Below are 25,187 nucleotides of genomic sequence, written 5' to 3' on the forward strand. Positions count from 1 at the left end.
AACTTTCACAAGGGCAAAATGCTATAAGGAAGCTTTAATGCCCATGATGATTTTCTGCTGCATGTGTATGTGCCTTTTTTCAAATTTGAAAGAGTTCACACATCTGGAATTACTTAGTTTTAATTTAGAACTAAAAATGAAAAGCAGAGGCCAGGGAACAATATCTTATAAGACAGTTCTTGTGGAACTAGTCCTCTCTGCCTTAGTCTGAGATGTTCCTGTGTGAATACATAAAGGCTATTAATAGTTCTGCAGTTGTGGAAAAGATGCTAGGTTCTGCTTGTTATGAGTAGTAACTTTGTGTATACTGTGGAAGGTAAACTAGATGCCTGTGTTGTGCTGTGTTAAAAACTTCTAGCCACAAAGCTTTCTTAAAAGAATTTCCTGCTTATCTGACTTCTCTGAACTTAGTTGCTCAGGAAAAGCAAGCTGCTCTTAAAGCAGCAGTGTTACTGTTCTGAGAAGTGAGTAGAGTTGAGCTTTCTGCTCAAGTTAAAGCAATATCAGATTCATTAGCCTCTAGCATTTGTCCTCCTAGAAAAAGGAAGTAGGGCTGTTTTGTATCAGATGCCTCCTCCAATTTCAGGAGTGGTACCTAAGCTATTTCAGACACTAATTTCAGCATTAAATCACTGCAACAGAAGCAGTATGTGACAGTGAGCATGGTAAACAAAGCTTTCAAACCTTGATTCTATTTCACTTCAAGTATTTTTCCATAATATTTATTCTAAGCTTAGAAGTAGAGTATATTCCCTGCCTACAGTCCTACTGGTTGGCTACTTACTATGGGTGGTGAAGGGGACTATCCAGCACTGGCACCAAAACTCACTATTTTCTTAATAACGTCTTCTCTAGGGTAGACTAGCACACCCTTCTATATACTTAACCATAGCCATCCAAGAACAACCTTTAGTTAAAGATACAGCTGGTACCTGATCAGCTGAGAGGGTGCAGCAGGGCCATGGCATGTCTTCAGGGAGGTCAGTTACCTCCTGGGAAGCAGACTAAGTGCTCACCTCTGCCCCAGGGAGCATAACCTCCCCCCCTTGAAGCTTTTTAGGTTCTAGCTTACACAGGCTTCCAGTATATCAAAATTATAGTTTTGTAAGAGCAGTTGATACAGACAGCTGGTAGAATTGACTTTATTTACAGAATGTTATTGGGAAAGTGTCAAGTTAAAAAAGTATGAAAACAATATTACAAGGACAAGCTGGTGATTGCATGTTTTACATAGATTGTTGTATAAACAACCACTAGAAGTATGGGTGACCCCCAACAGATTCCACACTGGAGATTACAACTTGCTATTTCCATACAATGTTGTCTCTGCTGGACTGAAACAAACCCACCACAGCATGCTGGCAATTGTTATAATACAGTCAAGTGATTTTTCTGCTGCTGGTTTTGCATTCAGTGAGACTTAAGAAAGAGCAAGTTTGTGAGAATTCTGGTTCTGCTTTCACCTTTTTTAAAAGAGCACAATGGCCTAAGCTAGATAGAAGACATGACAGCAGTACTAGACTCAACACAAGTGAGAAGGTGAAGTGAGGAACCATGCAGTAGAAGGATGGAAAAGAACATTTAACTGTTCAGGAAAGTGAAACAGGCTTAAAAGGAACATAGTATTTAAAAACCAAATATACACAGTAAGATCACAAAACTACCCCCTCCTCCCCCTTTCAAGCCACAGAACAAGACTCCAGAGGCAAGTTTCACAGTAATTGCATCAAGTAGATGCACACTAGATTTAGGACAATTCTTGGGACTCCCTTCTATAAATAGACCTGAAGGCAGTATAGAACATACCACAGCTATGACTGAGGAGTTGAAGGGTGAGGATTTAAAGGCTCCATTTTGATGACCTTTAGCAACTTGTTTGAAAGATTAAAACAAGGAAAATACTGCAGCTGAACAAGGACCAGCACCAGCCCCCTTGAAAGAACTGTGACCAAATAGGTACCTACAGTCTCTGCTTATGGCAGACTGAAGAACTGGCTTTGTCATTACTGTACCAGGTCCCATCCTCAAGGCAGCTTGAAGACTAAACAGTTCTTTCATTTGATGGCAAGAGTCACACACACAAGGAATCAGACCTTTGTTATACAGACAGCAAGATGTGGGCTTTTTACTTTGACACTTTAGCTACACTGAATGCACAGTACATGACAGAAGGATGTGTCTGAGAGGGAGACTTAGAGGACACGAGCAGCAAGAAAAGGCAAAGCAATTTTATCCTGTTCACTCACACTTAGGATATGCAATTTTAATCTTAAAGAAAGTCCCACATGTACAATGGAGAAAAATCCAAACCATAGGCACAACTAAAGCTCAACTGTTATCAGCTACTCTTATGTACAGCTGTATAGATTCAAAAAAGCTATTCTATGTGTATATATACAAAAGATTGTTTATACATAGTCTGTACACAAGGGTCTATACATTTAGTTTTCTGCAGGAGGAATCCATAGCTGCTACCTCTACACTAGAGAATATCAGCACTTCATTCACATATCTTACAAAAACAAAAAATAGACACTTCCAGGATTAAACTGTCTTTGTCTTGCATCTAAATTTCTTCAGGCTTCACTATTTAAGCCATAACAGATCCTTTAGTCTTGATGCAGACATGAGACCAGGACAGGTGCCATGTGCTTTAGTCTCTTGAAAAGAAATTTTGCACAGAGTGCTAAAAATAAAAGCCCCAAAAACAAAAAGAGGTGAAGTCCTGACTATGGACATTTTTATCCAGTCTAAAGAAGCACAAGTGTCCCACCCAGTGGTCACTGTTCACTGCCGATATTCCAGTTCATCTACACTGATGACTTTGGATGGCATGGAAGGGAGAGGCTGCTGCAAGACATCTGAACCAAACCATTTTGCAAGGCCAATGGGAGAGCCACTTCTCTGGCTGGGGCGATGGTCAAGCTGTGTGTGCCCATGAGATAATCCAGTCCGAGACGGCACATTTTGGGGGGTTGTTTGCACACCGACAGGTGATCCCTGTGCTCCAGTGCCTGTGAAATGTAAAGCTATTAGAGGTGGAGTAATAAGTTCACCCAAGACTCTGAATTTTTCCTAAAGCAATCATATGATACATGTATTATATGTAAGCTGAATGTGGCATTGACTCTTAGTCCTGGGAAAGCCAGACTCCACATTGATTGCCACATGTTTATTCTCTTGGTACTCCTGTAAACTCTGCCTGACACTGCTGATTCCAGAAACAGCATCATGTCTGTTTTAATTGGAATACCAGCATCACAGAACCTTCTACTTAATATGGGTGCAGGTGAGCCTTCATCACTCAGCAATGGAAGTGCTCTTCACTGAAGAGACTACTATTCACAACACTGCAAAAAGCAGCTCCATCAATGGCAAGATACATGATGAAACTGAACGCTTCACTTCGGCTTTCTCTTGGCACAAAGACCTGCAGTGGCCAGAACTACTCTGGTAGTTTACACATTCATAGCTACTAATTTTGCGTAGGCACTGAAGTAGTGTCCCGTTAGCTTAGTCTACTGAAACAAGCCAACAAGTATACTACCTGGAGCAGGCTAGTCAGCATTTTAAAATCTCACAGTCCTGTTTTACATTTTAGCCTACCTGATCGCTGTAGTTGCTGTTGCATCATTGCTAGCTGCAAAGGTGTCCCAGAGCGTGGATTTAAGATGTGATGGCTGGCTGTTGGTAGTGGATAAAAGGGTTGGCCAAGGATGGGAGCAGATATTCCCTGCAAGTGAGACAGGTCCACTCCAGGAGGAAGCATACCTGCTGGACGAAAGTGAGGAAGCTTTTTACCTAACAGGCATAAGAAGCTTTAAGGAAAACAAGCATTTAACATAGTAAGACATGTTGAAATTTATTGCCTCACTTTAAAGGTAAGTTTTGATGTAATAAATGTTGCCAGTAACGAGCATCAATTTGTGCTGTTTCTAACACAAAATAAGTCTTGTAGAGAACATTCATACATTTTTCCTTAGGTTAAGGCATTACCTGCTTGCAGTAGAGGAAGATGTTGTGGATGAACCCCCTGGGCCAGCATTCTCTGGACCAATCCTGGATGCAGTTGATGAGCAGGTCGTACAATTGGTACATGGGGAACAAGGGGTACTTGATGAACAGGACGGAGGAAAGGGCCTCCTGGTACTGGGGAGGCCATTGTAGGAGTCTTTCTACCAGTTGATTTAGGCCTGTAGTCTTGCTCTTTGGTGCAACGATTTGCTTGCGCAAGAGGTGTGGAACATGCAGAGCGTTGCAGTGCAGGTAGTTTGGTACCTAAGGTGGGCAAAGTTTCTTGATCTGCATTCTCCACAGAACTAGACAGTAGGTTATCTGTAGCTAGAATTGAATACAACTATTATAGTCCACAGCTAGAGATTCCATCTAATGAAAAATTAAAGCTAATGACTGGCTTTGATAGCTAGATTCCAGGACCAGCTGAACTTTTAGTTAGCTATATAAAATGGTAAGCTTACGTCCTTCCTGGATGCTTTTAGCCCAATAAGCTCAAAACATAATAATGAGAAAGAATATGTTCTTCAGTAAAATCCCTTAATTTCAAGCTGAAGTCAGAATCAACGATAATTCCAATTCTTATTTTTCCTCATACTTAGAAATTTTGAGCTGGCAGCATGGATGAATCAGTCTCAAAGGAGACAAGCAGTACAAGGGAACCTCCCTAGAGGAGGCTATAATTTGGAATTGGAGTTCTGCCAGAAATCCAGCCATACACTGTTCTTTTTGGTGCAGACCTATGTCTCCAGGTTAGAGGCAGTCCTCCGTTTCTGCCATCTGCTCAGTAGCATTTGCAACACTAAAGCACCTCAAGGAGCTACTGCCACGGACTGTGTAGATCAGTTAGACAAAGCCTAAAATATCTCAGAACTGTCTGCTACCAGTTGAGGTTATGGAGTGTTAGAAAGAAAAGGCCAGTTCTACAATAGGAACAACAAGCTATATCTGTAGTTAGCAGAACTCAAGTGCAATGTCATGACAATTGAGCACATTAGTCTTATTGGGTCAGGCAACTGGTATAGAGCACTTTCTTCTAATAGCCACTTAGATCAGTTAGAATGACAAAAGGCTTCCTTGATTTGTTACATTTAAAAGAGCTTAATTGGTCTCAGCTTTGATTGTTTGGTTAAGATGTCTCAAGAGGGCTACAATTTGCTTACATTCAGTTACTGGAGTAGAGAGATACGGAAGCATTATTCTAATGCACTTGTTCATCAAGACCAGTTGCAAAGAAACAGTTTTGGTCCACAGCCAGGCCCTTAGTGTTACTATGCCTGACAAATTCACAGATAAGCAAAACATGGATTTAAACCCAACATTATTGGAAAAATGCACTTGGAAGTATAACCTCTCGATTCTTCCACAGCTCTAACCTTCCTCTTGTTGCAGGCCCCCCTTTCCACACACTCCAAGAGTTGTGAATGTCTTAAGTTAGCCTGGACATATTAGGTGTTGAAGCTCTTCAGTTCTATCCCAAATCTCATTTGTGTGCGTTATTTTAAGCCATTACAATACCTTCATTTGGCCTCTGATTTTCATCTTTAACATCACTGACTTTCAGTTTCCCAGAAATTGGCTCCTCTTTACTTTTTTCCTTGCTCTCATACATCTTGCGAATCACTGAGGTAGGCGTAAAGGAAGGAGACAGCTGCAGAACACATAAGAATAATGCCTTAACTCTGCTGATGACCAAGGCCACACTTAGTTGTGTGGGGACACCAATTCTAGCATATGCTTTCCATTTAAAGCATATGCTTTATCCGAGCATATGCTTGGAATCTGCCTCTTGTGCCCTCATGATTTCACTTCACCTCATTTCATAGTTTTATTCTATAGTTTAAACACTCCTCTTTATCCAGCTTTACAGAGGTCCAATACTTTTATTAAAAAGCAGATGTTCTCAAAGTTAAATATATCTTCACAGGCTTAAAACAATATGGACAAGTTAGTGGTTTGTAGTTAGCTATTGGCCCAGAACAGTCCACAGGAGCTCTTATCTCAGAGTAACTCAAGGTTGAGATCTGCATAAAACCACTGCCTCATTTGTATTTTTCCCATTGAAAGTTACATAACAGCATCTGTGGAGGCCACAAATTTATGTAAACTCAAGTATTGTGTCTGATTTAGCAGCTGATGACCAGCATTAGCCAGGAGTTGCCAGCAAGTACTTGACTGATTAATGGGAAAGTTTAGATCAAAGCAACATTTTCACATACTAGTGAAGGCAGTGGCAATACCTTGGCTTTGAGATTTTATGGAACAAGTGCCCCTGAAGCTCTGAGGTAACCTACAGAGAACTCTGGTCTTCAGTACAGGCATTTGAAGTGGCTAATGACTTTCAGCATTTGTCTTGAAATTTTAAGTACCAAGACATGAGGGGCTTGAGTTTTCATAACTATCTTCCTTTAGTTTCAGATGATCAGGTCAAGGTACCTTTAACGGGGCTTCAGTTTTTAGATAACAAAGTAGTTGGAAAAGGTTATTCTTTTCCAAAGTGAAGGCAGTCACTTAGGCATCAAGTTAACTCATTCTTGTATCACACGGCCACTGATGCAACATTAAGGTGATTAACTTCTTTATGTCCCTCTTCCCCCCACCCCCATGCAAACTAGTTACTGCAGACAGCTTTACAGCTCTTCCTGTTATTACACATTAGGTACTAACCATGCTGGTAATGGATGCTGTAGGGGCTGGAGAGGATGCATTCCCTCTGTGTCCTGGTGCAGGTGATTTAGTCACTCGCTGCTGCTGCCTGTTAATGGACAGAAAAGTTAGTAAGAGGCAGCTCTACTCTTGGCACAGGATGAAAAGCAGAATTGCCAAGAACCTATATAAGCTTGAGTCAGTAGTACTAATATCCAGTGGAAAAAAAAAAAAAAACATGATCAGTTAATAGTGTGCCCCTTAAAGATCTTGCAGTCACTCACCTGTTTCTGTAGCCATCTCTGCTTTTGTCCATTTGTGGTTTACCAAAGCCATGCTGGTAGAAGTTTGCCGCCTGTATGGCTAAGTCATGTGGTAACGCTAGTCCCTCTAATGCAGCTTGTTGTATCTCCAAGGGACTCATCTGAAGTAGAGTTGTTAGTATCAAATCAAAGCTTGTATATTTAAAAGATACTGAAGATTCACTGTTATGGCTACTAATATCTTCACATCAAAGTGTCTGCCCAACAACAGTTCATCTGTTTTATGATAAAAGTTTTGAAGTTCTCATAGTTAAGATACTCTATGATGGAATGATTGCAATGGAATAGCAATAAGATTTGAGATGATATTTATACTTTGCATCCTCACACTCAAGACAAACTTGACCTAACCAGAGCATAAACATCTGAAGTTAACAGACAGGTATGCATTTCTGCAAGTTAGTTCTATACCCTACAATATATGAAAAGATGAATATGCATTAAGCAAACAGCATTTAGTCTAACCTGTGCAGCAACTGGACTCATAGGCTTCCTTACACCTGGAAATGGATCACCAAGCAATTGCTGAGAACCTTGTCCAAAACCTGATGAAAAACATTCAAGAGTTATTTAAAAGCACTAACAGGTTTTTTTTTCCTCCATACATACATGAAGATTCTCAGCCCCATCACTGACTAAATCTGTACAGTTATGTCTCTTCCCTGTCACTAGACTGGAGAGCTACCAGGAGGCAAGTGGTAATGTTTCTTAGTGCAGATGGCCAACTAGTACCTGAAAATTGGCTTCTTACACAGTAACTGAACACATTACTCTGCACCAAGATTTACTGTGAGGTCTAGTTAACAGGTTACACAGGGACCTGCAGTTTTGGAGAGTGAAAGTTAAATTGTGAAAAAGGTCATGCACTACCCAGGTAGCTGCAGAAAATCTAACTTTATCTAATGCACTGTTCAGCAGGCCACCTTAAATCCAGAACTTCTCCAGTGACTTGGACCTGCTTATTGGAATTAAACCCCATACTCAACATTAGAGAAGAGTAAGAAAAGTGACATCATCTTGCACATGCACTCAAGAAGCAGCCACTGACTTAGTTGCCAGCCAAGTGCCAGTAAGCTTTTACTGTATTGCCAAGTATTCTTTAGAACACTTAAACTTGAGTTGTTGTCCATCAAAAAAATACTGTGCTCTATGGTCTCACCAATGGGTGAAGATATCCGATGGCGCAGGTAATCTGCAGAAGCAGCTCGAGTTGGAAACACCTGTGGAATAGGGGGAGAAGGTGCTCTTTGTCCCAGTAAAGAGGCTGCAGGTTCCAAACCACCTATCAGGCCACTTAAGACATTTGATGAAGCAGGTCTGGAAATAGGTGGACCAAGAAGTTCCTAAGAATAAGTAATGAAAAAAATTGTTCAGAATACGATCTATTTACATAGAGGAGCTCATTTTACTAGACTACAGGCTATGCTATTTATAGCAAGTTAGAGACAAGGCTGACTTGTGCAACTAGATATACTAATTCTGGATTGCCCTCAGAAATGGGCATCTAGCCAGGTTTTTCATTTTCAAATTGTAATCATGGGAAATACCATCACAAGGCTCAAATTTTAAAGTAAACTAAACTGCCTACAGTTAAGTTTTGTGAGCAGTTTTCTTCCCCCTGTAAGGAGGGAAATCTGACTACTAATCCGCCTTAATTTAGTTCACAGTTAATCTGCTTTAAATTAACTGCTTAAAAAATATTTTTTTTTTCTTTCAAGTAATCTTTTGATTTTTCTGTTGAAAAAGAGTACTTAAAAGTGTATCCCCAATGAGAAATACCTGTAGAATATTCTTCGATAGAGGCTGGCCTGTCATCTCTGGAGGTGACATCAAGTGGCTCTCAAGGCTCTGTTAAGAAAATGAGAAAAACCCACTAAACTAAATGTAGATATGAGACTCCTTAAGAGACAATCCGCATCTGTCTCAAAGTATTTACCACAAGCCAATGCAATAAAGATAAGCACACCATCTAAATTTAAATCATCTAGTTTTAAAACCCGCTGATGAGCGAATCTGAGTTTTCCTGTAACACATACAAGGGAGCAGCAGGCCATGTAACCACTGACTGGATTACAGCCGAACCTACAACAGATGCTCTAAACTGTATGGGCCACTTTGTGATCATACAGTGCAGGCTTTCATAGCTTCCCAACTACATGAGACAACTCAGTATGATATAAACTACCTATTATATCAGGGATATTAGGTAGTTTGTGTGCAGTAATCTGGGTACACAGAACATGGCAATGATCATTTTAGCACTATTTCCAAAGATTTCTGAAAGTGCCAGAAGCTTGAAACAATCTTTAATTCACTCCATAACCAGGCAAGCACTTAATTTTCTACACATCCAGTTTTGTTCTCAGGAAGTAGTACTGAGTTTGTGGCAGCTCCCAAAACAAGTCATGTAACAGTGAACAGCAACTCCTTCACTTCCCTCCAGAACACACTATGCATAGAAAAAGCCTCTCCCCCCCCCCCAAATCTAAGTATTCAGTTTAATTTACTTTAGTACAAGTAATTTTAAAGTTCTTAAAGCATCAGTTTGTGTACTGATATACCTGTGTTAAAACCCACTAAAGCAAAAGGTTTTAGCTTCAAATAGGTGTGAATTGTACCCATACTAGAAGTGTTATAACAAAGCTGCCTTAATAGCAACACTGAGGCAGCCACTGAACTAGCACTAGCAAGTCTTCTGTAAAGACTGGACTGATGATTCCTGCTTTATGTAGTAAGTACCTCTTCTATGGAAACAGATGTATGTATGTTTATATATATATATATATAAAATTTATATTATATATATATTTATATATATAAAAAATCTCCATAGATTTTTTTTTAAATATTCAGACAAAATGAGGCCAAGCATTGAAGACACTAATCAAAATACCCTCTCCATAGTACAAGATTCAGGCTTTTCATCATGCAGGATCTTTCTCTGGGCAAGTATCTAGTCTTGAAGTCCAGCTGTTAAGCAGTTGGACTAGGTATTCATGTACATCTGCTTTAAAGGCAGCAATTATTAGACTTCTCACATAGGATTAGAGTTCTGTGGCTTTCAGAAACTTGGCATGAAATCAACCCTGTGAATTCTGAACTGAAAAATTTAATTGCCTCACCTGGGGAAAAAGCAACCAAAGTACCTCCCTTTCTCCTTGCTCCAAGGAACAATATTCTTAATAAGAGACAATATTTACTAGCATGCTGTTGTACCCAATCAAGCCCCACATTCTGGTGTAAGTGTCACGTAGGATATTTCCAGTTTGTATCCTGTGTCTTAGCACAGATCCATTTATAGTTCAGCAGAGCCAGGTGTCTGTTACTTACATTGACTTTGGGCTGTGAAGGTAGAGTTCCACTTGCCTTCATGCTGCTGACCAGTTTGTTAAATGCAGTCATATCTCCATCTTTCTTGATCTGTCTGGAGCCAGCTACGTTCAATGCTTCCTCCATTTGCTCTGCCATAAACGGAGTAGCAATTTTTCCCTCTTGATCCATTTTCAGTCCTTTTAGCCCAGCTTCTACTTCTTCCACTGAAAGTACAACTCCTGAATGTGCTAAGAGATACAGAAGAAATACTGTTAAACTAAGGTGCTCTGTTTACAAGTGAGCTAATGATTCTTGTGTGGATGCTGAAGATAAGCTGTTTGAAAACAAGGTAATCGGCAAAAAAAAAAAATCTATCTTCTGACATTCATACTAGTTGCCAAGCCATGCCTGACCAGTGATTACACTGACATCGTAATACTCAAATTAGAAGTATTGCCATGCACAACTATAGACATGTAAGACTCCAACAATCTGTTTAGGTTTCAACTGATACTTTCTCATTAGTTTTCACTTATCTTGTGAAACTTTTCATTCTACATTTGATAACATATTAGAATTTCATCTGCTTTTAATGGAGAGTGTTCCTCTCACAATCACCAAGCTTGTTCAGTTCCAATTAGGAAAGAGTTCCATTTATCTTATACTTCAGGAAACCAGACTGTCTTACAGACAGTGTAAGTGATATCAGATTGTCTGAAGCCACCATAGGTAGAGAGAATACATACCTGAAAAGTCTAGATATTTTGGAGACTCAGTTGCACACTTAATTTGGTGCACATAAAGTTTCAGGTCGATTAATTTTTCCTCAGAAATTAAAGCCATTATAGAAAGATTTCACTGGCATAACCCGAATAAAGGTACAAGCATTAAAAAGCAGTGCTTTTTTCCTACATATATATATCTCTCTAAGCCCAAGATCAAGGCTAGATATGCTTTATGGGCCAGTTTACACATGTCACAAGGTATGATACCTTAAGAGAAAAGGAAAAGATAAGAACATGCCATGGGTTGCTCTAACAGATGTTGGCCCAAAGAAAGATTTACTGGAAATTTGGACAAGAAGGTGGAGAAAAACAATGATTCAGACATGCACTATGGAACATGAGGAAAAGTATGATGTTGGAGGAGAGGAACTGACCTGAGAACTCCACAACATTTCAAGAACTACGCAGCATTTTGTGAGAATATGGAACTGACATCAGGTACTTTGGAGTGAATAGAAAGTTTCCCACAATTTTTTGTTCCTTCATCCTTGTTTTGCAAGGATCGAAATTTAGAAAGCTTTTATTAGGAAAGCCAGACTAAGCAGAACATAGAAGAGACTTGTAGCTCTATTTACGTCAAATTGAGGAAAATCTTTCCACATTAGCCAGACACTTCCTACTCCCAGACTGGATATTTAAGAATATTTGCAGTTCTTGGATGATTTCCTCCCTACTTCCCTCAGGCAAATCATGAAGTAGCATTACATTCTGTTCAGTCCAGTTTTATGTTCACATGGCAATACATGCTGCTTGCCAAAAGAAACCAAGCTGGAATTAAACTTGGATTTCAAAGATGACATGCATTTTTGTACTGTCCATGCATGCTATGGGCCCAGACATGCAAATCCCTAACTTTGAGATGCCCTTGAACATTAAGCTTACAGTTGGCCCCGAACTGACTTTAGTGCAGCTGATGCCAGCAAAATTAATTCTGTCAGAATAAATTCCCTATAATTCCATGATCTTGGCCAAGTGAGTTAGTTTAACTAAAACAAAAAATAAATCTGTTCCTATGCTGTAGCTCTACATTTGTTAATTAAATAGTTCACTGAACAGCAAGCACAGAACACTGTGCTTCAAGTGCTAGCAACAGTCTTCAGAAAAATTTAATTTTACAGTATACACTTGAAAAACTTGACACCCTCAAACCATTTTTCATCTGTTTTGGATACTGCTACTTAATGGATCACTTGGATCCATTAAACAGATGCTTGCAAGAGTACTCATGGTTTAAGTTTTTGGTAAAGCCAGAGTTTAGATGCCAAATAAGTTCAGAAATGACATCACCAGTCTCCAATATGAAAGTTTATGTAGAGTCCAGAGAAAGCTGGAAACTCAGATGAAGTCTTGCATCATCTTAACTTATGATTAGTACTGGCCAGTAGAATGGGCTGATGAAGTCCTGATGTCATCCTGTGACTAGGATGAAAAGAATCAGTGATGACATAACTGAGATTCATGGAACTTTGGGTTTTCTGAAGTTTAAGTAAGCCTACAGTACTTCCTACTTCTGGACTCAGAGATTGAGGCTTCCAGAATACCAAGCCTCTTGCCTTGAGAAACGGCATCGCAAGAACTCCACAATATCTGAAGAGGCACTTACTGCTCTCTCTAAGCTTTTCCTTGTTGGCTGAAAGACTTGAGAGGAGAGGTTTTAAGTCCACTTTGGCTTTCTGTAGCATTTCTAGGATGTCCACTTTGTTTTCAGAGTGGTCTTCCAATGGAATGGGAGCAAAGTAGTTTCCAGAGTTCTGGCCAGGGGAGAGAATGGCTTGCTCTAGACCTGAAACAGCAAAACCAGGAGCACCGCCACATCAGTTTACCAACCCAATGTCTCAAGATGAACATTCACTGGTAACCAAGTTCAATACTTCACTGAAAATCTATGCCTCACACCCCCTGCCCAAGATCAGCTGGAAAGTAATCAGGAGCATGACAAGAACATCTGTAAAAAAGAACTTAAAGTTGCTTATTCCAAGTGTTTCCAAAGAATGCCAAGTGCTTAAACTGTGGGAGAACTGACTATCCTAAAGCTTTATCTGCCATGTCCTTACTGAATGAGTAGGGAGGAATATAGAGGAAGGGTACCTGACCTTATATTATCTTATGATCTTACCTGCAAGCCTCTCCAGTTCTTCATGTGGTGTAGATCTCAGGCTGCTTGACCGACTTCCAGAACGACTAGGATTAGAAAACCACCTGCTGAACCTGCTGGCAGACACTGAACCTTCCCCCAGCACATCCTCTATCATCTAGATCATGGGGAAAAAAATTAGACAAGCTTAAGAGAAGCAAGACCAGGAAGATTTTTGAGAAGTTTTACTGCACCAAGATTCTTCTACTACTGACAACCAGATCTTACTCCTAGAATTTAGAAGCTTTTGAACTATTTCCTTCCAAAAATTTAGCACCCCTTTTGTAGTTAGTGTTGGCATAACCCACCATACATATCTAATTTACATGAACAACTTGTTCAGATTAGGACTATATAACTGAAACAGCCTAATCGGGGCAACCAAGGACCGTAACTATGCCATTTTAAAGTGTTTGTAACAAAAAAACAGGAGTACCACCTGCCACAAGAATTACAGCAAGTTAGAATTAATAACCTAGTAATTCTGATAGATGGCCCCAGAGTAGTCCCTAGCACTGTACAGAAGTACTCTGATCACTTGAATCACCTGCAACCATGATTCAGTTCCAGCATTGCACTTCATTGCAGGTACTGTCCTTGCCCAAAGACTACTCCCTAACTTGGAAGGATCCCACAAGGGGTAGGGGAAGAGGCCAGTAGCTAAGGACTACTTGCTTGCACTTCACATGCTGAACCATTCTGGGACTAACACGAGGGTCACATTCTTCAAGTCAGCAGAGTCTGTGTCCGTTACAGTGGCAGCTGCACCTTCTCCCTTCAGGGAGAACCGAGGTCAGTAAACTACTTCATACAGCCTGACTGTCAGACGTCACTACACAGTGACTGTGTTTACCTCTTTGCTAATCATTACAAGTACTTCAAAAAGCAGCAAGTTGCATTTTCCCCCTCCATAATTCAAACCAAAGCCTCTCCTAACTTGAAAGATAGTATCCAGTTAAAAGCCTATCTTAAGGCCAGCCAAGGCAACCCATGTACTTTTAGACAAAAGGAAGGACAGCTTCATTCAGCCAGAGAAGCAGCTATTTTCTGAGGTCACCACTACTCACAACAGCAAAAACAGGATAGTATTGATCCATTTGGTTTTGATTGTGTTGTAATCTAACATGCTAGAAGAATTAGGACAGTTACATCAAGTGACCATAGACAAGTCTACTATAACACTTGCCACAGACATATCACCAATGTTAAAAAAAAAAAATATATCACAATACGCTACAGCTAGCCTGAAACTCAGTTTTGTGACAGAATACATCTTCCCACTAGTGTTTCATCAACAGTTATTTTGTGGCTTGTGAACTATCTGCTTTTCAAGCCAGTCACCATCTTGTACATGTGATGAAAACCAGATGGTCAAGTCTAAAGACACATCACGTACATCTTGTGTAGGGAGAACAAGCTTTCCCCCTACATATTTGGGGCTGTATGATCAACTTTTTGAATCCAAGAAGCTTTTTCCAAATTAAACACTAGGTCAGGATTCTATTTTAAAACCCTGATGTTTCTACACTGTAGATCAGGCCTGCTTCTTCGCTCTCATGGCCAGGAGTTATTTATTCTAACACATTTATCCTTCTACAAGACTAACCCTTTTTACTCCAGTTCTACCTACTCATCTATTACACCATCTAGAATAGTCAAGAATAGCTTTTCTTCCCAGCGCTGAAGAAGTCTGAACAGAAACATCACCATGTGAAGTTTATGAAGTTGGATTATGCTTAGTCAGTACTTTCTAGACCTGCTTACCCCTACTTAAGGGGAAGGGGATAAAAAAATCCCCCGAACCAGAGACATGGACCAGTTATAGCTATCACACTAGAAATAATGAACACCATCCACTATTACCTATAGAGATTAGATGTTCCAGAACTGCCCACTACCAACAGAAATACCAGAACATCCATCAGATAATGGCTGGAGATAAAAATGATTATTGGAAGATTCTTATGATGCAACTCTCAGCTTTTTTTACTCTTCATAGTCTTGTTACTAGTTCCTGCACATCAGTAGCATCTCAAGTACAGCTTTTGTTACACTGAGTGTCCACTGGTTGCATCAATAACATTGGGAGTGCTTTTGTCTGAATTAGTAGGCTGTGTTTGTTATTCCAACTCACTAGTAATAGTACTAAACAACAAGTCAACCTCTAAACAGAAGCTTAAATAATGAAGATCCAAACCCTCTCAGGTATCTGTCTCTTCAGCTGTACTACTGGTATTGATAACACTGTATATATAGCTCAGACACAGTATTCACCAGATGTCTTCCAGGCTTACTGCCTTCCAGGAAGCTTGCACAAAATATCCCTTTGCCGCAATTCCCAGACACAGCTGCAAGGGGTTACGTTTTCAGCTATATGAAAGTGAATTCTCTGAACACATCTGAGATACTCCCAAAGAAAAATCCAAACAAGATGCTGATTTTGGATCTTTAGTAACCAAATCAAAATAAAAGGGGGGGGGGGGAAGGCAGCTAGTTTACAGCATACTCTTTCTTTGGAGATGAAGCTAGTCCCAAAGATAACACTTTGGAAGTAACATCCTAACATTCCAAAGCTAAATATCTTTGCAAAAAACAAAACAAAAGACTTATACAATCCATAAACTAGGTTGTGCAAAGCAAAAAAATTTTAAACTTTCACTGAAGACAGCAGCAGTCAAAGGATGCTTCTCTCAAATATAGACCCAGCCTAAACTCACCGAAGCCAGCCCAGGAACACTTTTATCCAAGTTAAAGAACTCATTGAAGTCAAACTCTCCTGGAGCTGGTTCTTGTAAGACAGCTTCCCTAGGAACTTCTTGATCTGCTGGAGTTTCACTGGCAAGGACAGTCTGCACTTCATCCTCTTCTGCCACTCCACCATTACATTCTATCCCTAAAAGGGGGAATAAAAAAGTGACTGCTGAGTCACTGAACTTGACTATTTCCTATGAGAACAGCACCTACCAGGCAATACATTTGACTAGGGACTAGTAGTCTAAGACCAAAGTAATCTAGCCACCTCTGTGACGCTTGATTAGTTAGATTATGATAGCCGCAAGTCTGTTACAAGAATTAGGACCTGCTCGATCTCTGGCGCAAAGCTTCTGGTCTGAAATTAAGACTGTTTGCATCAAAACATGAAAATAAGAATTGCCATTCAATCAATAACTGCATCCTGATCAATCCAAGAAAGCAGACAGAACAGAGATCAGATGTTATAAGTAAAGCAGACAAGTAGGTATAACTGCTACATTAACAGCTTGTGCTGCTTCTCCTTTGAGGATCCTTTGGCAGTTTCTGCCTTCTTCCTAGATGCCCCAGAGAGCAGGTTCTCTGAAAGCTGGTGCTTGACATGAGCTTTCTTAATATTGTCAAGATATGACAAAAGTATTGATCCTATTCCTCTGGCAGAAGCAGACTATCAAGTTAGACTTATCAAGCTCACACAGGTGCTGCAAGAAAACTTTAAACTGACTACACATGTAATAGGGTTGAAACTGTACCACATTTAGTTAAGCAAATACACAATTAAACCTGAACTTCTCAGGCTTACTTTGTCCACCTGTGGTATTTCCAGTATTAAGGCAGCGTCTTTTCTTGCCTCAGTCAAGTTTATATTACAGCTTTTTCAGTGGTAATTATGGTAGCTCTGTGGAGCCAAGTTACTGAAGACAAATTCAGATAGTCCCTGAACTCAGCTTAAAGGTATATTGTTGGCAGCTGCATGCACAGCCCAGTGTTCCCAATAACCTTCATCTTGCATAGTAATACCATGGGTATTTCGAGTATCTCAAAGCATTAACTTAGCTTAAACCAAGCCAGGATATAGAAACAGACAAGACCCATGTAGTAGCCTACAACTGCCACCCCCCCCCCCCATATCATTCAGTATCTTTACATATGTTTTCCAGCCTCCCAGTCCTGCCTTTGAGTTTATGTATCATAAGATACCTTGAAATAAGCTATCATTTTTCTAAAAGAAATATCATTCATGGCTTTATGTCTTGTGCTTCAGGATGACCAAGAGTTTAAGATAAAGGTTAGCAAACTGCATTATCCTTGACACTTGCCTGGATCTGTAACAGGACCACCTCTATAGCCATCAACATACAATACTAGTAGGCAAATAAAGCCTTTCCACTACCTTCTTTTAATGAGGCTGTGCGTCGTCTTGTACGTTTTCTCCCTTTGTGATCTTCTTCCAAAATTTTATCATCGAAGCCTGTGAGCTCAATGGTTTCAGACTGACTTGTGGGACCAGCAGAGAACCACTCTGGTTCCTCTTCGGTGTAAGAATCATTTCTTCTCCGTTCCCCAAAGACACGTTTGCTGTCACCAAATTCCCTCTGAAGCAGGATATTAAACAAAAAAAACCCAAGCACATCAAGTCAACGGTCAACTACAATTTCATAAAATTCCTTGCCTCCAAAACAAGTGGATACCTATTCACACCAGCTTTGTTTTTCAGGGTTTTTAAATACACATTCAGGATACTTAGTAAGCTTTCTATTTTTATTTAAGTTAGTGGTTCCCCTACTCCCCCCCCCCTTTTTTTTTCCTCCAAATGCCCCAAAGCACACAGAGCTTCCATTTGCTGAGGCTGAAGACAGTGCTTGCTGACAACTGCTAGGGAGAAGCCTGCTGTCTCACTGTACATGAATACTTAGTAAACCTGAAAGGCAGCAATTAATTGCAAGAAGCCTTCCTGAAGAAGGACTTTTGGTTACTGTGCCATTATGTACAGCAGAGGCTTGCAGGACACAGAATAGATACATCCCAACTGAGCTGTCAGAAGGACTGAAAACTAAGTTTCTGAAGCACTGAGTGCACACACTTTACACCATAAGGCAGCTTCTAAGGCTAAAGAAATAGCCTACTTGTGTGGAACAGTCAATTGCATGCAGCAGTTTAACCTGCCCCTGTTGCTTTTAGTGCAAAGTGTCCAAGAATTTTGATTTAGTATTCCATCAGGACAAGGATGAACAAACCCTGAAACGTTTATCTTTGTAGTCCCTCTCACGATCTCTGTCTCTTGCATCTCTAGAATCACGTATGTCTTTTTCACCACCCCGGTGGTCTTTATCAAAGTTACGAGAAGAGATAATTCTTCCGCTGCCAATCCTGCGGCCACCAATAACACGGACACCATCATTCTCTTTTTCTAATGGGCTCCCTGCTCGACGTGAGCCAATAGCTGCAGTTACATGGCAGCCTCCTCCGAAGCTTCGCCTTTGCGGACTTAAGACTACATCCAAGTCATCTTCTTTCACTCGCTCCCTTGGATCTACAGATAAAAGATCACACAGAAAGACCACAAGTTAACTAGCTTGTATTTACCAATACATTATCTGTATAATAGCCTTCTGTTCCACAGCCTTGCTACTACTCCAGAGCTTTTGAAAGAAAGTACTCATGAGTTAAACTTTTTGGTGAAGCTAATATAGCCAAAGATTCCAGGAAGTGCAGAGAAAAACAAAAGTAAGTGTAGTTCAATATTGAGGAATCATCGTTCTGTCTTCTAGGAAGTACCTCCTCTCTCAGTAAGAGTACTTAACCTTGAACTTCAGAATAGTAGATTGCAGTCAGTTGTTACATCCTAAGTTTGCTCTCAGGTAAGAGTCACCAGAATACCAGTAACTAGTCCACACAGAGTAACCAAGATTTCCTTGATATTTTATTTTATTTCAATTAAACAATTTTCAGAGAGACTTTGCTTAGTCTCATTGACATAATCCCCAAGGAAAGGTTTTGCAGCACCCAATGTTCAATTCTGAGTCATGTGTTGCAAGAGTGCACTCACCTACTATCCTACGCATAAGAGAAGTTCGATCTGAATCCAAGTCTTTTTTGAAGCTTTCCACTGGTGAAGTTCTTCCTGAACTCGGATATAAAGATGCATGCCACTTCTCCGGATCCCAGACACCATCACTATGAAAATAAAGTTCCAGGATTGTTTACTACTTGCAGCCTAGTAAATAATTCATCGCACTACCTGAAAACTAGCAGAATTCACTTGCTAGTGATCTGTACAGCCGAGATGCATCTTTCACATCCAACATCTAAATCTGCCTTCCTATACTTTATTACCTCATACGTGATATTCTGGATCCCTTTCATAAGGGTAGGGACATACAGTACCTATCATCAGGTTATAAGAGGGACAACATATGGCCATATTGTCCCATTAGCTATTGAAGTTCACCCAATATGCTAATAAAAATAAAGCGAGCAGATCAAATATCACATTTCTTGTGTATTCAGAAGACTTCTTTCCACCCAATCTCATGCTTACTTGCACAATAAATTAATCTGAATAGTAGAGAACCTGCTGCTTAGCAAGTTTACTCATGAATGCAAGCCAAAAAACTCACCTTCATTTTTAAATGAAGTACACAGTCAACATGGGAAAGTAATCCATCAACCAAGTCAGCTTGCTGCAACATGACCTAGTCAGTCTGTGCTATAAGCCCATCTATTCTCTTAGGAGAGCTTTTATCAAATTGAATACAGCACTGAAACCATGCTGAAGCATGGTTTTTAAGCTGTGAGACTTGTATTGCATGCAGTTATTTTCTGCTGGATCTCATGTTATAATCCTTGTTCAATACACAGAATTTCTAGCTAGAATATAAGCCTATCCTAGTAGATTAATATTTCTGAAATGTTGTAGTATATTAACCTCTAGAGCAAATATATCTTGCATCAAGATAGGTGTGATTTCCTAAGTTAAGAAGTTTTTGCTATGTAAACTACATACATCTGTTTCAAAATAAGTTATTTATATAATGAAGAAAATACCTGTCATATTTTTCAGAAAGACAAGAAGGTCTTTGCTTAGAGTAGGGACGCTCTTTAATATCCAGCAATTCTTCCTGGAAGAAGCAACAAGTTAGTTCCAACTCTCACCCAGACAAGATTTAAGTTACCCCCACAAAAATCTATTCCAGACTGCCTGCTCAACAGTGCCTTAACCTAATAACCCAAATTTCTCAGTGTGTTGTTTCATTTCCTGTTTAATGCTACAGTGAAGAGTTGACACTGGAAAGCAAGGGTTTTTTTCAGTTCTTCCACCAGTGACCACTGAGCAAACTTTGTCTCAGAGGAATTGAGTAATTCATTAATCAGAACTACAGATCATACCTCCCATTACCTTAACCTACAAAACCTGAGACAGTGTAATGCTGCTTGAGAAGCAACAGTGAGACTGGGTCAAGATAACATTGATACTTCATAAAACAAGTTACTGAATCAACTGTCTATACAGAAGAACACTTTGAGAGTGATTCAGATGTCAGAAGAAGCCTTTTTACCGGTGAAGCTTCCAAACAGCTAGCTGTTAAACCTTTAGAATTTGGGGGAGGAGTTTGCACAAGCCAGATTCAGAAAAGGATCTTAAACCACTTACAACTAAGTTTTGTCACACCAGAACTGCAGAAAGAACCTGAAAATCAATATACAGTCTTAAACGATGAGTAATCAGCATGAGCAACTTAATAGCATAATGCCTAGCAAGTGACTTCAGCTTTCCTTTAATATCTCTTTCATATTAGATTACTTCAGGAGCAAAACTTGCTTTCACACATTACGTACATTAAACTCTCTAAATCCACACTTATTTGAAGCATTAAATCTTACCAGGTCAAGTTCAGTCCTCATTAGCACTTGAAAGTGTTATTCACACTGTACATGTTCTACTTATCCACATCCCTGGACAATTAAATGCTTATATGCAAGACAAAACTGATACTAGCACTAGTAAGTTTTCAAGGTGCAATGAAAATTGCTATATTCAATGCTGTATAAGATTCAAAGAGTGAAAAAGCATTATTGCAGTACTAACAATTACGTTAGACCTCAAAATTCCAGACAAGCTCGCCATTTCTGACCATTACCAATTCCAATGTCAAATGACACATATATTCGACAGTTTTATCTGCTCTACCCAATACCAGATTGGTGCTGAATAATTACTTCAGTTTTCCACTTTCTACCAGCTTTCAAGTAGTTCTTGGCTTACTATTGCACACCCCTGAACAGCTGGTCATTTAATCTAGAGTCTCACTGCAGTTTGCCACATTTAGAAAGCAATAATATTAATGGTGTGATAGTTGATGCTTTGAATCATCATTAACTTAGCTGCAGGGGGAAAAAAAAAAAGCATATTTCTAATTAAACTCACTCCTCTTCCCTAGCTTATCTTACTTCAGTCTGCCTCACTCCCAACTGTACTGAACCCATTCAGGACTGGGCAGAAATCAGTGGAAGCTAGAAGGATAAAAGGATCCTAACAGCAGACACCACAGCAACCAAACTGAAGAAGGGAATGTCCCTAACACCCTCCCAAAGATGCAACATTTGAACTACAGGTTTTGTTTTTATCATCAACAGGTGATTATAATAAAGTCTGTTAGCCACATATGAACTTGATGCTTGAAAGACTCCAGATGTTAACTCAATAGCTGTACAAAAACTTAAAAAGCATACACACACACTTCAGCTGTAGCGAGGGAAATCATTTGACTAAAGAGGAATATTTGAATGTGACAGGATAACATTATGGTGGCAATACGTAGAACAGATACTATCCAGCAGGCAAGACAGTACTGAGCAAATATTACAGTAATGCATTTGAAGAGTACATTTTACTTAATCCTGTTTAGTGTAAACCATAGTATTCACAACATTAGTCTTGTTCCCTGCTGTGTGCAAGGAATCTAGACCCACTCCTTCGTAGCCCTACTAGAAGTCTGGAACACAGTTTATCCCTGAGCCCTTCCCTAGAACTAGGGTAGGGCCACACAGCCAGTATCTACCCTGCACTGGTGTTTCATCATCTTACTAGCAAAGAAAAGCTACCACTTGGAAAGGGCTTGCACCAGAGAAAGGAATCCCGGACACCAGGGAGCTCCCAGCATTAACTTGTACTAGTCTTCAGCAGAAAAAAGAATTATGTTTTCCTAGCAAGATCAGACAGCCTGGAGAGCAGAGGTGTAAAGGGAGGGAGACTGGCCTCCACCCACAGCCTCCCAAAATAAATTATGACTTATGGGAAACATTAGTACTGTAATACCATCATAGTCTGATGCAGCTATCAGAGGTATTAACATCATTGTCCACCACCAGACTTGATATTTACTATTTTGCTGGCCACGAGAGGGAGTCCATAGACTTCAATCAAATTCTATTGCAAGTCTTCCATTGAAGTGAGGAGCATTTGAATTGTTTCTCAGCTTTCACTCATTAGCTAGAGCAACAGCTTCTCAAGAACTAGGAAAGACACAGCTTCGAGCATATAACACACTCCTGTGTAATAGGGCGGATTAATATTGGCACTTTCATAGCTTTTTAATTCACACAATAGTACTTTTAAGCAGGTAGGGGGGAAAGGTGTGTTTAGTGTTATTAAAAAGCTTTATTCAAGCAGTTTCTGAGGATTCATAGTGTGGACCAGTTGTTCTCCCACCAGTAATAAGCAAATATAAATTGTCAAGAGGGGAAAAAAAAAAAGGCCCCCTCCAAATCAGCAGTGTATCTCCTGAAGCACCATCTCCTCCCCCCCCCCATAGGAAGGTGGATCATGTGAAAATAGCTTTTAATGTTAATCACATGAGCATCTTAAATCACCTGCATTTAAGGCATGTTAATTGTAAAGAACTAGTAACATTACTGTGTAAGACATTTTAACATGGATTGACTTTTTATGTGTTTCTTCATTTCAAGCTCTGTGGAACAGATAAACAAGACTAGATGCCTTCTGGCACTAATTCAACCACTTTATTCTGAGCAGAATTAGAGGCACAGAGTTAACAACAATTGAAGCTACAACTGCACCAGTTTTATTGTACAACTACCATCAGTGCTGCCTGAGTACTGCTCAAAAGAACAACCAGAATCTGAAGTTGCATTCAGTTATTCTTCCTGAGAGGAGCTGAACAAGACCAAGCGAAAACAAATGTAGCTTTTAGGAACAGGGAAAGTTCAGAGAAAGCCACCACCTCTCCCTCACTCTAGGGATAACTGAATAACAAGTTCTAAAAAAAATATACATATATATATATATATGGGAGCTTTTATATATATATATATATATATATATATATATAAAAATATATATATATATAGTTTGCATCTTAGAAAGTTAAGAGAGAACATCTCTTCTAAGAAAGGAATTAGAGAAGCCATACTATTCCCATATAAGTTTTGTAATTTTGAAACAGGCTATTGTTGATGTCTAGTTAGAGTAAGCTAGTCCCACTATCTCAGCAGAACAGAGACACAATGATAATTTTTTTTTTTAAACAACCTACTAGGAAACTAACAGTTCAGAATTCCTCAGGCAAGATAATGCAGTCAGCAACAGTACACTGTCTCATTCTCTCTTCCTCACTTCAAGCTCTTTGTGGCAAAATATCTTAATAGATTTCTGCAAAGCAATGACCACCTGTTTCCACAGCTTTCAACAATGAAAATATCAGCCACCTTCATAAAACCTTTTATGCTACAGAAAAAAGAAAAAAAAAATCTTTCAGCATGGTACCAAGATCCAAAACAGAATTTGAGCCTTAAAACCCCACAGTTTAAGATTTTTTCAACACTAGGTAAGTTTATTTGCACATTATTTAGTCTTGTTCTTCCACTCATACATTCAGGTATCGCAGCTGAGCAAGGGCACCTGTGTTAAAGTTTTAACACTAAGCATTAGTTGGATGCATAAGTGCTTAAGCTTCTAACTCCCAAGCAAGAGCTATTCTAAGGAAAGCATTCAAATAGAAATAAAGATATGTTAAAGCTACCGATACAATCTGGCATACTATGTGTCTCAGTAAAGTGGCATCATACTACAAGTAAACATTTTGGTCATGTTCTTAAAGGAATATTGCTGAAAGCAGAACTAGAACTATGAAGTGCAAGTGCTTGAGAAAGCTGGTAGAACAACATGCTTCAGGCTCTACCATGATGTCTCCAGCACATACTGAGGTGCGCGGATATTATAATAAAGGCAATGGGAGTCAAAAGTATAGCGAGGACAGTCAAGATTACACAGCCACTCCAGATTTAGCAAATTGCTCATTTCATACCATCTTGAGAATCCTAACCCAAGCAAAGGCCTCTCAAAATTGACCATGCTACTTCCAGCTCTGGGAAACCTCCACCTCTACTTCCATAAGCAACAGCTTCACACACAGCTTTTTTTTTTTCTTGCGGGGCGGGGGGGGTAAGAAGGCTGGAGGGAGTAGGAGGAGGGAGAGAGCTTACTTTTGTGTAACGATGTGGGTATTTCGTTGTAATTCTGTTCAATTCATGGAAAGCGTCCCCGTTTTCGGTTTCTGTTACACCTCCTCTTTTATCCATGGCTACTTCAAAACCTTTGACCATGGACCTAATTAAAACAAAACCAAGGCAGCAGATTTTACGACATACATTTCTAATGTGTGCATTTTCCTTAGAGCCTAAAACTGTTTTTTTTTTTTGTTTTTTTTTTAGATGCAACACACTAAAACACCCAGCGTAACAGCACGTTTTCCCCACTCGTAGCTTCACCCCTCAGCTAAGCAGCGCCAGCCGGAGCATTCGATCCGCTGCCGCAGCGCCGCCGAGCCTGCCCGCGCCCGGGACCGCGGCGCCCCGGCACAGAGACACCCCGCGGGCCGGGAGGACGAGCCCGGCAGCGGCCCCGGAGCGCGGCGCAGGCCCGTGCCGGGGCGCCGGGAGCCCCGCGCCCCGCTGCGGGGGCGGCGGCGCCGGGCAGGTGACTCAGCGGATCCTCACCTGCGCCGCGGCCCCGCGGCCGGTACTCACCGCGCCGGCGGCGGCTCCCCCGGCGGCGCTCCGCTCCGCTCCAGGCCTCACCGCCGCCCGCGGCGCTTCCTGCTCCCGGCCACCGGCTCCGCTCCTCCGCCGCCGCCGCCCGCCGCTCCCCGCGGCGGCGCCCCGCGCTCTCCGCGCCCGCCCCGGGCCGGCGCCGCCGCCCGC

At 40.5% G+C, this 25,187-nt stretch overlaps 1 protein-coding gene across 7 annotated transcripts; it reads right to left on the reverse strand.

Annotated features, from left to right (window-relative positions):
• Positions 1 to 1,126: 1,126 nt before the first annotated feature.
• On the reverse strand, positions 1,127 to 25,092 carry EIF4ENIF1 (eukaryotic translation initiation factor 4E nuclear import factor 1). 7 transcript variants are annotated; one of them, XM_067307195.1, is made up of 19 exons: positions 25,014 to 25,092; positions 24,471 to 24,594; positions 20,013 to 20,086; positions 19,015 to 19,142; positions 18,203 to 18,498; positions 17,359 to 17,560; positions 15,932 to 16,107; positions 13,197 to 13,332; positions 12,684 to 12,863; positions 10,314 to 10,543; positions 8,763 to 8,831; positions 8,143 to 8,326; positions 7,449 to 7,528; positions 6,945 to 7,084; positions 6,682 to 6,769; positions 5,533 to 5,665; positions 3,997 to 4,278; positions 3,607 to 3,774; positions 1,127 to 3,014 (listed from the first exon to the last, which is right to left on the reverse strand). In XM_067307195.1, exons 2-19 carry the CDS (start codon positions 24,588 to 24,590, stop codon positions 2,788 to 2,790), a joined length of 2,913 nt encoding a protein of 970 aa, XP_067163296.1. In that variant the 5' UTR covers positions 24,591 to 24,594; positions 25,014 to 25,092; the 3' UTR covers positions 1,127 to 2,787. The 7 variants fall into 7 exon arrangements, 5 of the variants coding, with proteins under 5 accessions (XP_067163296.1, XP_067163295.1, XP_067163293.1 ...); XM_067307194.1 differs by having other exon boundaries at positions 3,607 to 3,771; positions 3,997 to 4,341; XM_067307192.1 differs by having other exon boundaries at positions 3,997 to 4,341.
• Between the last annotated feature and the right edge of the window lie 95 nt (positions 25,093 to 25,187).

This window comes from Apteryx mantelli, chromosome 17 (assembly GCF_036417845.1).
Source record: "Apteryx mantelli isolate bAptMan1 chromosome 17, bAptMan1.hap1, whole genome shotgun sequence".
Lineage (NCBI taxonomy): Eukaryota > Metazoa > Chordata > Aves > Apterygiformes > Apterygidae > Apteryx > Apteryx mantelli.